The sequence below is a fragment of the Haliotis rubra genome, unplaced genomic scaffold (genome assembly GCF_003918875.1).
Source record: "Haliotis rubra isolate DU_JTF1 unplaced genomic scaffold, ASM391887v1 Scf72, whole genome shotgun sequence".
Lineage (NCBI taxonomy): Eukaryota > Metazoa > Mollusca > Gastropoda > Lepetellida > Haliotidae > Haliotis > Haliotis rubra.
The window spans coordinates 1,501,578-1,514,358 of NW_025767435.1; the positions used below are offsets into that span (position 1 = coordinate 1,501,578).

General features: G+C 39.5%; 1 protein-coding gene across 1 annotated transcript; it reads left to right on the forward strand.

Moving 5' to 3' along the window:
• Nucleotides 1-2,228: 2,228 nt before the first annotated feature.
• LOC124259407 lies at nucleotides 2,229-7,563 on the forward strand. The gene is made up of 3 exons (XM_046693546.1): nucleotides 2,229-2,389; nucleotides 5,927-6,096; nucleotides 7,251-7,563. The coding sequence occupies exons 2-3, from the start codon at nucleotides 6,030-6,032 to the stop codon at nucleotides 7,487-7,489; spliced, it is 306 nt and encodes a 101-aa protein (XP_046549502.1). The 5' UTR covers nucleotides 2,229-2,389; nucleotides 5,927-6,029; the 3' UTR covers nucleotides 7,490-7,563.
• Nucleotides 7,564-12,781: the final 5,218 nt, after the last annotated feature.

A 12,781-nucleotide genomic window follows, 5' to 3' on the forward strand; every position in this document is an offset into this window, starting at 1 on the left:
CATTTGAAGTGGCATGATGGAACTTTGGTTCATTTTAACTTTCACTAGATTTACCGGGGCTGTGAATTAACATTTTACATTATTCATATGTGGTTTACATGAATGCGCACCTAACTTAACATTAACCTCGTTGACCTTTGGACTGCCCATGTATGATCTTGCTATAAAGATTTATACTAGTTAGCTGACAGAGAAAAGAATTAATACACCCAGGTTTGATGCTGAGTTTAACTGAAACAAAAAAGTGGTTACACGACGGTGATGTGGGTATCACAGTTTTGGTTTGGGGTGAAGTTTGTAGCATTTCGGCATCTGATTTCTCAAATTATTGTTATTGTTATTGTGTGTGTGGGTTGGTGGTGTTTGTGTTTTTTGTTTGTTTGTTTTGTGTTGTTGATATTTATTTTATGTATTTATTTATTTATTTTTATTTATTTATTTATTCATTTGGTTTTTTGTTTTGTTTTTGTTGTTTTTGTTTTTCTGGGATGGGGGTGGGTGGGTGGGTGGGGGTGTTGTTGTCAAATCAAATTTTCAAGTGGATAGATATATTTTCTGTTGCTCGGCAGGTTATGTGACAAACTCTTGTTGAAATCTTACGGGTAGGGATATTATTTTTAAGATTATAGAACTACAAATTCTTACCAGATAAACAAATATCTAGACTAATGCTAAGTCTCTGAATATATATAGTTTTGATAGTAACAAACAAGCCCATTTAAATTGAAAAGGAGCCCTAGGGAGACCAGAGATTCAGATTCCTGAACCTGAGGAAATTTAGACTTTATTTTAGGGCTTTAGCACTGCAGATAGGGTTTGGCAGTAGGGAAAATAATGTGGTTCAGGGACAGTGAGACAGACTAACAAATATCGTACTCGTGAAATATGGGGTTCTGTTTCAGCTACTTTAAATGTAAACGTCATTTAATTGTGACGTCACAGATGACACGTTCGCCCCCCGAGTAGTTACCATGGAAGTATCAGGGTAGATGTATGGAGTACTAAATGAACTAAAAATGAATTAAATCTGAATTACGAGGAAGCTAAATTTTTATTGCATGTATATTTTGCCGTTTATAACACAGACATTTTCTTTGTGTAACTTGACCGACATTGATACGATTAACACTATAATTCATTTGAGTGTAACGGAAACACCTTTCAAACACACGTATTAATCTAATACGTTAGAAAATACTTCAAAATTCGGGGATCTGTTTCATAAAGCGATATATCGTAACACTAAGGTGACGGTTACTCTCACATTTTAACAGAGACTGAACATTAACGACAGACGCAGTCCTTGGGCTGCGATCGCTGCCCCTGCATCACAAAAATTGCAAACCCGTGACAATACCCTTTGACGAAATTTGTGACATTTGGTTGCAATATGTAACATATAATGTCATGTAACGTCAGCCTAGCATCAGGGCTGCTGGGGTCATCGAGCGTGCGTAAGCTCCTCTCTGCGATGTATCACCTCTACACGCAACGTCATTGAATAAGCCCAGGGATGTTGAGAGTTTTAATATTAGTTAGTGAATCTTGTTCTGGAAATACACAAGCAAGAGATTTCGTTAAGTTGTAGCTCGTCGTGTGTCCTCTATTATAAAATGGGGGCTGTGGGGTAGCCTAGTGGTTAAAGCTCGTCACGCCGAAGACACGGGTTCGATTCCCCACATGGGTACAATGTGTAAAGCCCATTTCTGGTGTTCCCCGCTGTGATATTGCTGGAATATAGCTAAAAAGCGGCGTAAAACCATATTCACTCACTCACTCACTTTTATTAAATGATAGTTTAAAATATTATATGTGATGGATAAGTCTGCCACTATTATAACCCAAAACGTTGATCAGGTAGAATGGCATCCTCTTCCCACAGAGGTTACTTGTCATATCTTCCTACGTAGGAAGATATGACAGGAGTAACCTCTGTGGGAAGAGAATGGTAGAATGGTTGCACTGTACTTTTTCTGTTTAAGATGTATGGCTTAGCTTGAATTGATATCTACTTTCTATTCACATAAAGTCAACCAGTCTAAGTAAACGTAGGCTCAGTATTATTCGTTCCACTGCTATACTGAGTCTGAGGGGAATTGAATCACTTTAAACTTGGAACCACGGGGGATCAAGCCCTTGGCCTACTAATAGATAATTATATATATGACAAGAGTTGTATTTTGAAACTGTTTTTATTCATATACAGTTACAGGACTATTTTAAAATGATGTTTTCGAGCGTCTTTGAATGTTTCAGTGACTGAGATTTTGTTACGGGAGGTGCGCGTGTTTGACAATGAGACAGTGACCTTTCACCTGTCTCATATCAACCCATCAACGTTGACACTGAAGGCAGAGAGCTTCGCCTATTGCAGGATATACAACAATGGGTAGTACAAAAAGCACATGTTTATAAAAACCAAAAACATTTTGAAAGACAAATCCTTTTGTAAACCTATACATACACGAAATTAATTAGAAACTTTCAAGTGTAGCCCCGAAATCAGTTTAACCCCCTGGCTGCCGAGTTTTTTTTCAGGCGCACATTTTCATACGCTTTGAAAAGTGAACGTTGTGCGAGAATTGCGCTCGCGTGGTCCTAGATCTACGTACGGCTATAAAATTACACAGAAATGAAGAATATTAAATTTCCAATCCGTTGGTATAAATATAAGTGCAACTACCTTGGCGGTTTGAGAAAAAGACCTTGCTAAATGTTGTCCAAATTTTTGTTATGCGTTAAAAAACAGTAAATTTCTCCGCTTTTTATCGCGCACCGATAAAAGCACTGTGCTGCGAATTTTTAAATGGGGCATCTTTACGGAAAGTGTGAGCGAAGAAAATACAGCCTGATATCTGAACGACATAAGTGTATATGAATTGGGTTTATGTGCTTGTGCATAACGTTATACGCTCAACATTAAAAATGACTCGCAATAAATGTCAAAAATGGATTTTCTTCTATGACGTCAAACGACGACAGGGAGGTCATACACGTATAATGATAAGGGGGCATAACTCCGTTATGCGTAACACTAGGTCAATGTAACCCAGATCACTTGGAGAGAATTTGTTGTGGATACGGACGCTATATTTTCGTTATTTTATATTCATGGTGAACAACACTATTCCAATTCAAAGTTCCCCAATGTGAACGGATGCGCTTTGGTAGTTTCACAATTTATAAGAAAAGATGACAACGTACTACATGTGACAGCACCTAATAGCTATTTGAATGGCCCTATCCCATATATAAGTTAGTTCATAGATTCCCACATTCTCCTGTTTGTGTAGATGGAATTTGACTAATTTTGCATCGTTATTACCAGAGTACTAGCCATATCTTCAAATGTAACGAAATTGCTGAAAATAATACAACATTTTAGTTGACGTCATCGCTTGTTTTATGCATTTTGCGACGTCGGAAAAAGACGACATTGGTATGCTGATTAGTATATATCTCACTTATTTTCCATCAATTGTATAAAAGGTCTAGACTTCTATGTCAGAATTTAACACTCTTTAGACAAAATATAAAATGACTGATTTTTCCATTTAAATAGTGTCCTGAATATATCAACAATTAGACGGTTTGACAGTGTATCTTATTGTGAACAACACGCGCACCTGTTTGGCATCAATTTAACGTAAATAAAAATAATATTTCACAACACCCGAATATTTTGTTTGGGATAAGAATTTTGTTTGTTTATGATTATGAAGCTATTTCTCTTCATACGTATGCAATGAAAGATGCAAAAAGATAGCTTTTAATATATGGAACTATATATTATAATATGGATATAAGATTTGTCCGAATTAACACATGAGATGGTATATATATTTTTCAACAATTTTCCTATAAGTAGTTAGAGTTTGATATCCTGTCATCACAATATTATTAAATCGAATATGAATTGAATATATTATCGAAAACAATGATAGTGAATCATAAAACGTTTCCAACAAACGCGCACCTTGCCGATCTATATGCATCATTCTTTTGTCTATAAAACGACACAAAATTATGCAATGAACAAGACAATTCCTTTAAATATGTGTGCATATACATTTCATACCATATATAAATCATTGTCATTAGTATTATCAGTTTTGCATATAAGGTTGAATTATATCACCGTTCATTAACCTGTTCATATGAAATTGCAATATTAGTCCAAATAAATTGAATATTGTACATCATAGGAACTAAAGTAGTTGCAGTTATGGCTACGTTTGATCTTCTAACACTTGTGTAAAGGTTTAGAATATGGTGTATTGCAATAAATATGTCAATTTCTTATGTAAATATGATTTAAACAATCAAAAACTTTCAAAGAGTAAAACACCGTAAACCCTATATGCACGTATGATATGATATTGAACAAGGCTAAATGTAGATACTGAAGTCAGTTTCATGAAAAGTATCCGAACTATCCACAAAATATACATCATAATACTGACAGTGTAATCGGAAGGATAACGCGATTGTGTTTACTCTTGTTCAACCGACCTTCACCTCAAAGAAATTGCCTAATATGTAGAACAATGTTGACGTATGACATCACTACCGCTGACCGATTTCTTACAAAATGGCGGCTTTGCTGACAAGGGTACACAGGATTTTGCGAGGACCCTTCCACTGATTCAGGGATCGTTTGTACATAAATATGAGATGTAAGTAATCAGAATGATTCTGACTATCTGTGTATTGTTATATGTTTTATCGTTCTCACTATACGTAAGAGAAAAGGACAGAAATGCAGATAATTACTGTTGTCGTTCTGCGTGATTTGGCGTCAGTCATGGCGTCACGCTGCACGGAAACTTTGACAATTTCTTATGAATTATCAAATCATTGCATTGTATCTATTTATAATTTCCTATTTCTTGCTACGATACTCTTTCCATGTATATTCTAAAGGTATTGAGCCATTGCAAGCAATGAATAGACGGATGAATGTTGAAAAATTTCAGAAAATGCTACGCAGTGTAAAATCGGAATTTGTCTTTGTTTACATTTCACACAAACGCAGTCTTTCAAGCACAGCGTTCGTTTTCACACCCAATATGTTTCGTCTCATTTTATCTAGACAGTTATTATTGGTGACACACACCAGTTTCAAATTGATTCTAAAATGTATGGGGAATTCAGTGATGCATTTTTCGAAGCTGAATATGAAATCTACGTGATGTAATAGGCGTCTCAATACCGGCCTTCGCGAAACGTGATTTTGTAAACACTATCCAATATGGCGGAAAGCGCTCTACGGTGTTCGTGTAAGTGCAGTTTCGAAAACATCCCAACCGATTCTAGATTCATCGGTGACGTTTCAGAATTATAATTAGCGAAATCATGTAAAACTGATATCAGTGATCATAAATATGTTATTTTTGAAATTCAATACTCACAGTAATTATCCGATTTTCACATTTCAAAACATACAGCAAATAACGCTGTGAATCGCGATTTCATACTGTGTCAAAAAATGTCGCCATTTTCGATGAAACCTATTTTGAAAGGTCATTTTCAGCACTTGAGCTTTGTCTAAAATAATAGTGGATGGTATCAAGAAACAGGAAATTTCCCGCAGAATTCGAAACTGTGAAGTGTATTTGTGTGCGTGGGATACTTTGATTTTTATTCGACTTCAAATTGAGTGTTGAAGGGGAAGGACATATATGTCCCTGTGGCATCCAGGGGGTTAATACAGAAAGCAAGACTGTCGTAATGGCTAATTCTCGGGTTATAAAACCTTTTCCATTTAATATATTCGGCGGGTTACAAATCAAAATGGGTATCTCCAAACATATATCTCAAACCATGTGCAGCATATGTATTTGAAGCCACAAAAATCAAGAGAGACTGCATACAATCTGATTATAATAACAGGAACGTCAAATTCCATGTCCCTTGTTGTTTTCAGTTCGGGTGACATCAAGTTCTTCCTGTCAGACCTCTCAGTCCCCAAACAAATCAGCACCGGAGCTGAACTCGTCCATAGCTTGAAGGTTGGGCGCGCCGTCAGGATGACGTCGTACTACCAGTACTGTGACGGCACTGACGTCAACGCTATCGGGGGAGGGGAGCTCAGGGGTACGTCGTGTAGCTGGTGACACTGCTAAGGAAATGCTATAAATGTCATTCTCATTTACAAATATCATATGTATTCTACGAGTGTTCAGTTTGCTGTATTTTCTGTGCTATATTAAGTAATTTTCATTTATTTTGTCTATAAAAACTTTCTAGGGCTTGAGGGCATATTTTAATTTATGAAATCCCACTTTGACAAAATGACAGTTATCGTATTATATGATTTGAGGGAGTGTTTTATGGTAACCGGGACATCAGATTTTCTAAACTAAAGACTCTAATCGTTTAATGAATTTCATCTAAGCGTCGTGACGTCATTCTGCATTGTTGCTATACACAATGCCTATTGTAAACCAAAAGTCACTGTGTTCTGTAATCTGATTGGTTGAAAAACGTGATCAAATGGTATTCGATTCCCGGAAATTTGCTGCGTATTAATACATACAAACATCGCTCACACCATTGTATTGTTACGTCGTCAGCAGTGATGACGTCATTCAAATCATATTGTGACGTAAAGTCCGAATGACGTCACAAATGAGCAGTTCCAGATGCTACCATGAGAGACAGCCGAAACGGCCGGTTGATGACATTTCACTGCTGTACCCATACACGATGTCAATGAGTGCAGACACAAAAAACGTGTGTGGACCTTTTGGTTTACTTTTGTGTTTACAATGTCGATAAACATCATGTGTTGGCCGATTTCCGGGTGTTATTGAGTATTTGAAGAACGGGAATATTCCATTTGAAACCTCCGGCTGACGCCGTCGGTTCCAAATGAATTACCGTGCTTCAAATACTCAATAACACCCGGAAATTGGCCAACACATGATGTTTATCTCCTAAATGACGTCACGCGCAATTTAATGTTATTTCCCAGAAACAATATGTTAGCTTGAACACTTGAAGTGACAAGTCCAATGGAAAATCCATAGTCCCTCGCGCTTTCCAAGTCCCAAGCTCATGTTTTTTTCATCATAAAACATCACCGAAATGTTCCTATGTAAATGGTGATAATTGATACAAACTTGAACGCATCGGGGTAATGCGTTTGCCAAATGATGTGGCCAAAGGGCATAGGTGACATCAAGTGAGGAGTAAAACGTGTATGTTATTCTTCAAGATACTTACATCTCTCATTGTATTTTTTTCAGCGTATGAATTTATCGGCGATGATGTTGAGGTAACGCTTGAAGCTTTCATCGGTAACTACAAGACCGGAGAAGGGTATGCATACAACCACGTGATTGGTCACTTCATGTCCAATGGCAGCATTACTTTCACAGCCACCTTGGACGACGCCTTCACCTTTATCCCGCTGTACGTCATCAACTACCACTGCAAGATCGACAGCGGATATTTTGACGGAGAAATTAGCTTCTTTCTACCATAACATGACGTATCTCCAATGTAAATATGTAAAGTTCAACTTGATAATGAACAAGACAATAAAATGATTAAAATGTATCTGCTTGTGTCTATATTCATAAGAAGAGGGTTTAGTCTGGTACAATTAAAGGCCTTCCATGTGACTGCAATCAGCCGTTAAGGCAGTCGCCTTACACGATATAGGCGCGAATACACAGTGCCTTATATTAAGTGTCCAATCCCGTGTGGTACTCAACCCCGAACAATTCTCGACCTCATAAAGCTCAGCTGTTGGCACCTGGGAAGATCCGGGTTAGAATTGGTCTTAAGTAACCCATGCTTGTCGCAAGGGGCTAAAGGGATCGATCGGGTGGTCAGGCTCGCTCATTTGGTTAACACGTGTAACCGTATGCCAATTGTGTAGATCGATGATCATGCTGTTGATCACTGGATTATCTGGTCCAGACTCGATTATTTACAGATCACCGCCATATAGCTGGAATGTTGCTGAATACGACACTACACATCAAACAAACAAACCTATAAAGCTGGACAGACGTTCACGTACGCCCACGTCAAAGATCTTTGAAGGGCATTTAGAAGTGGAATACATAAGAAAAGCAAGATTTATGGATGTCAACTTCTTTATTGTGAATAACACGACGTTTCGGAGTGTATGCTGGCTTCTCCATCAGGTGAAACGATACTAGAGAAATAGGCTGCCATTCCACAGGGTGTCACCTTGCAGGTGTCTGTATACAGAAATGTGCATGAGGGACACATCTGTAGGGGAGACCGGGTGCCAATTGTAACAAGGGCGATTACTCTAAAAGTTTTCGCTCAAGCATAATGTAGGTGAGTAGAGTTATTTCCCTTTGCTTTCCTGCGGGTACACAACCGGGTGTTTTTCGGCTGCTCGCTCATGGCGCACATCCGGGCGTTTTTCAGCTGCTCGCTCATGGCGAGATACAGTAGACGAAATCCTTTTTTCACATAAGAAAGTAAATTTTTCACAAAACGTAATAACACGTTCTTAATGCAGTAAATGTTGTTTGGTATGAAATTAACTTTTCAAGTGTAAAATTGAGGTATTACGACTTATTTTGCAGTAGAAATATTTGAGAGACCAAAGTTGTTAACATGTGACGTGGTATGAAACATGGCTACTAGCATCGGGGGCAATTGTAACACTGTGTTACAACTGCTCCCATGTAATTTATGTTATGATAATAAAGCAAATTATGATGTCGGTTTTATGTTAGTTCTTTACTAGTTTCATCATAGTAGAACATTTTCAGTCTTATGTTGATAGTATCAGCCCTCGGGTGAAAGTTTTGGTGTTAGTCTTTGTATTACATTTTGTGCATACGAAAACAATAAATTTAAACTAAAAACATTTTAAATATCGATGGTGACAAAGGTTTAATGTTAATCCATTTCCACCTCAATTGATCAAGGTAACATCTTTCCACATTTCATTTTGATTTTATTTGGAAAATAAACAGATTCTTACATTCGAACCTTCTGTGTTACAATTTCCCCATCCACCTGTTACAACTGCCCCGTGCTCGGGGTCAATTGTAACACTTGCAGTCATTGCATTTGATACGTAATGACTTTGTAACGACATGGTCGTCGAAAGGGTAGGAAAATTCCTCGGAAAATAACAATCTGTGAAAATGTCTTCCCTGATTCCGTCAGAACTAACTGTTGTCATGGGATTAACCATAGTAATCTCATTCAGGTGCATCCTACAAAGCCTCCAGCATTTCTTAAAATGTGCCTCTGGAATGCTCAGTCATCCAGAAACAAACCTATTGACATATTTGATATGATTATTGACGATGACATAGATGTGCTTATCTTAACTGAAACGTGGCTAAGGCCCACGGGTGATGAAGCTAAGATAGCTGAAATGACACCAGTGTCCCATTCTCTCCTCCACTGCCCTAGACTCGATGCAAGTGGAGGTGGAATCGCAATTCTCTACAGAAAATCCCTCACTGTTCGTCGTAGTGACTCAGGAAACAGTTCTAAATCCTTTGAGAACATGAATGTTGTGATAACTTCTGGACAGGCTACCTTTAGCCTGGTGTGTATTTACCGACCTCCACCCTCTGCGAAAAACAAACTGAAAAACAATGACTTTCTTCCAGAGTTATCTACCCTCTTCGCAACACACTCCAAAAACTATACAGTAATTCTTGGCGACTTTAATGTGCACTTCAACACTCGCGAGAAGTCCGAGGTCAAGAAATACATTCAGCTACTGAATACTTATTCCCTTACCCAGCATGTGTCTGTCGCCACACACAAATCTGGCAACATTCTTGACTGGATTATCACACACAGCAGCTGCAATATTATCAAAGATGTCGAAGTCATCGATCGCCAGATGTCTGACCACTTCAATGTCTTCTTTGCAATTGACTTAATTAAGCCAAACAACAAGCATTCAATCTTGATGTGTCGAAACATCAAGAAGATTCAGCCAGATAGTTTCAGACTTGACTTGGTTAATTCAAACCTCCTCACTGATCCTCCCCCTGATGTTGAGGACCATGTTGAGCTCTTCCATGACACCCTCACATCTCTTCTAGACAAACACGCTCCGGCAATTGAGAAGAATGTGATACTCCGTCCTCATGCTCCATGGTATGACGAGTCCATTCGTCGCTCTAAGACACAGCGGCGCAGAGCAGAACGTCAGTGGCGTAAGACACGCCTGGAAATTCACAGGCAGATATATCAACAGTGCCGAAATGCTACCACCTCTTTAATCATCTCCGCTAAAAGGAAATATTGTCTTCACAGTATACAGAATAGTATGGGTAAACCTGCTTCCCTTTACAGGTTTATGAATAAACTGCTTGGTAAAGGAGGTGATGGTGATAGAGTACCTCCCGGACAAAGTCACATGGAACTCGCAGACTCCTTCAACTCATTTTTCATTTCAAAGATTGATACCATTCGACAAGGACTTTCAGCCAAGGAAGTTGACAGGTGTTTCAGTGAACCTCTCTTTACAGGCGATCCACTAACACAGTTTGCGCCCTTCACCCCCAAGGACATTGAATCAATTATCCGCTCTTCAAAGCCTACCACTTGCGACTCTGACCCCATACCAACTAAACTTCTGTTTCAATATCTTGACTTGTTGCTGCCAAGCATTACCAAAATTGTCAACTCAAGTTTGGAGAGTAGTGTATTTCCATCCAGATTCAAACATGCTGTAGTCAAACCTCTGCTAAAGAAACCTGATCTTGACTCTCAGAATCTTCAGAACTTTCGACCTGTCTCAAATTTATCCTTCATTTCCAAGATAATTGAGAAGGCCGTGCATGTCAGACTCAAAGACCATCTCTCTAAACATCTTCTGCTTGATGAATTCCAGTCAGCGTATCGGCAATACTATAGTACGGAGACTGCCTTACTGCAAGTGACGAATGAGCTTCGTTGTGCTGTCGACGATGGTAGGATTGCTGCTCTAGTGTTGTTGGACCTCTCTGCAGCCTTCGACACAATCGATCACCATAGACTCTTGTCCAGGCTCACACAACAGTACGGACTTGAAGGTCATGCCCTTCAATGGGTGACGTCTTATCTGTCTGACCGACAGCAATCTGTTGTTGTTGGCACTGAGAGATCAAAAGGCACTGTTATCACATGTGGGGTGCCACAGGGATCAGTCCTTGGTCCAGTCTTGTTTGTGTTGTATACCGGATATGTCGGAAGGATAACTACAGACCACACAGTTTCTCATCATGCCTACGCTGATGACACCCAGCTCCTGAAAGCATTTCATCTGTCAGATCTATCTACGTCTCTTCAGTGCATCGCTGAATGTACGCAGGACATCAAGTGCTGGATGACAGGAAACATGCTTAAACTTAATGACGCAAAAAACAGAAGCAGTTCTCATTGGTACAAAGCAACAACTCAGCAAGGTCAAAACCTACACCCTTACAGTCGCAGACTCTGACGTCAGATTCTCTGATGCGGTTAAGGACTTGGGTGTCCACATCGACTCTTCCTTGACTCTGGATGCTCATGTTAACCGTCTGAGCAGGACCTGCTACTTTCACCTAAGATCCATTGGTAACATTCGGCAATACCTGACAACTGCTGCAACTCAAGCCCTTGTTCGAGCTCTTGTTACATCTAGGCTTGATTACTGTAACAGCATCCTTTCGGGCCTCAGTTCTAAACTCCTTGATAAGCTTCAGAAGATCCAAAATACTTCCGCCCGCATCATCAGCAAGACTTCTAAACGTTCCCATATAACACCAGTGTTGAAAGAACTGCATTGGCTACCAGTTAGGGCCAGAATTGACTTTAAGATCCTCTGTCTGACGTACAAGTGCCTCCATGGTTTGGCTCCCCTACTTGTCTGAACTCCTACATCCGTATGTCCCCGCACGCAACTTGCGCTCAAACACACAAAACCGACTGGTCATCCCATCCTACAAACTGAAATCCTTCGGACACCGATCGTTCTCTTACTCCGCGCCTGTGCTCTGGAACTCTCTCCCATGTGCCCTTAAAAGCTCTGCCACAATTGACATTTTAAGTCCAGACTTAAAACCCACCTTTCTCAGTATACTATGTATAACTTCATCTGTAAATACTCCAGTGTAAATATTCTGTAGCGCTTTGAGCATGCCTTAGGGTGTGGAAGGGGCGCATTATAAATATGCATTTATTATTATCATTATCCTTCTTGCAGACTAAAGGGACGCAGCTACAATAAGGGTCACCGCTTCAAGGCATGTCTTGTCTGTGATCCTGGTACAGGTGCCCTTGTTGTGTTTCTAGGCTTGTCAACACTGTAGGCTACTGGTCTGTCTCACAGTACCTGAACCACATTACTTTCCCGACTCTCTAGCCCTCCCTGCATTGCTCATGCCCTAGATGAAGTCTAGATTTCCCCTGGGGCTCCTATTCAATTTACATGCGATTATGTTACTGACGAAATTATGTATATATATTCAGGGACTAAGCAAGCGTTAGTCCGGCACTGTACCAGCGCTCGGGGGTTCAACCAAAGTGGTAAATGTCTGAGACCCGCGTCACACATATTGCAAAATGACCTACACATGCTACAGATAGGCCTATTCATACCTTTGACGCACGCATTATCAGTCAGGGAACGGTGCGGTTTTGAGGCTGTAGAATTTCAGCACTCTCTACAGGGGATGGGGATGTTACCCGGGAAACCGATCTCTTTATTTTGTTTTGTTTTGTTTTTTTGTATGTTGTCCTAAAAGAAAGAAACATTTTGAAAAATCTGCCTTTTTGGAAACATTTTGATTCTTGT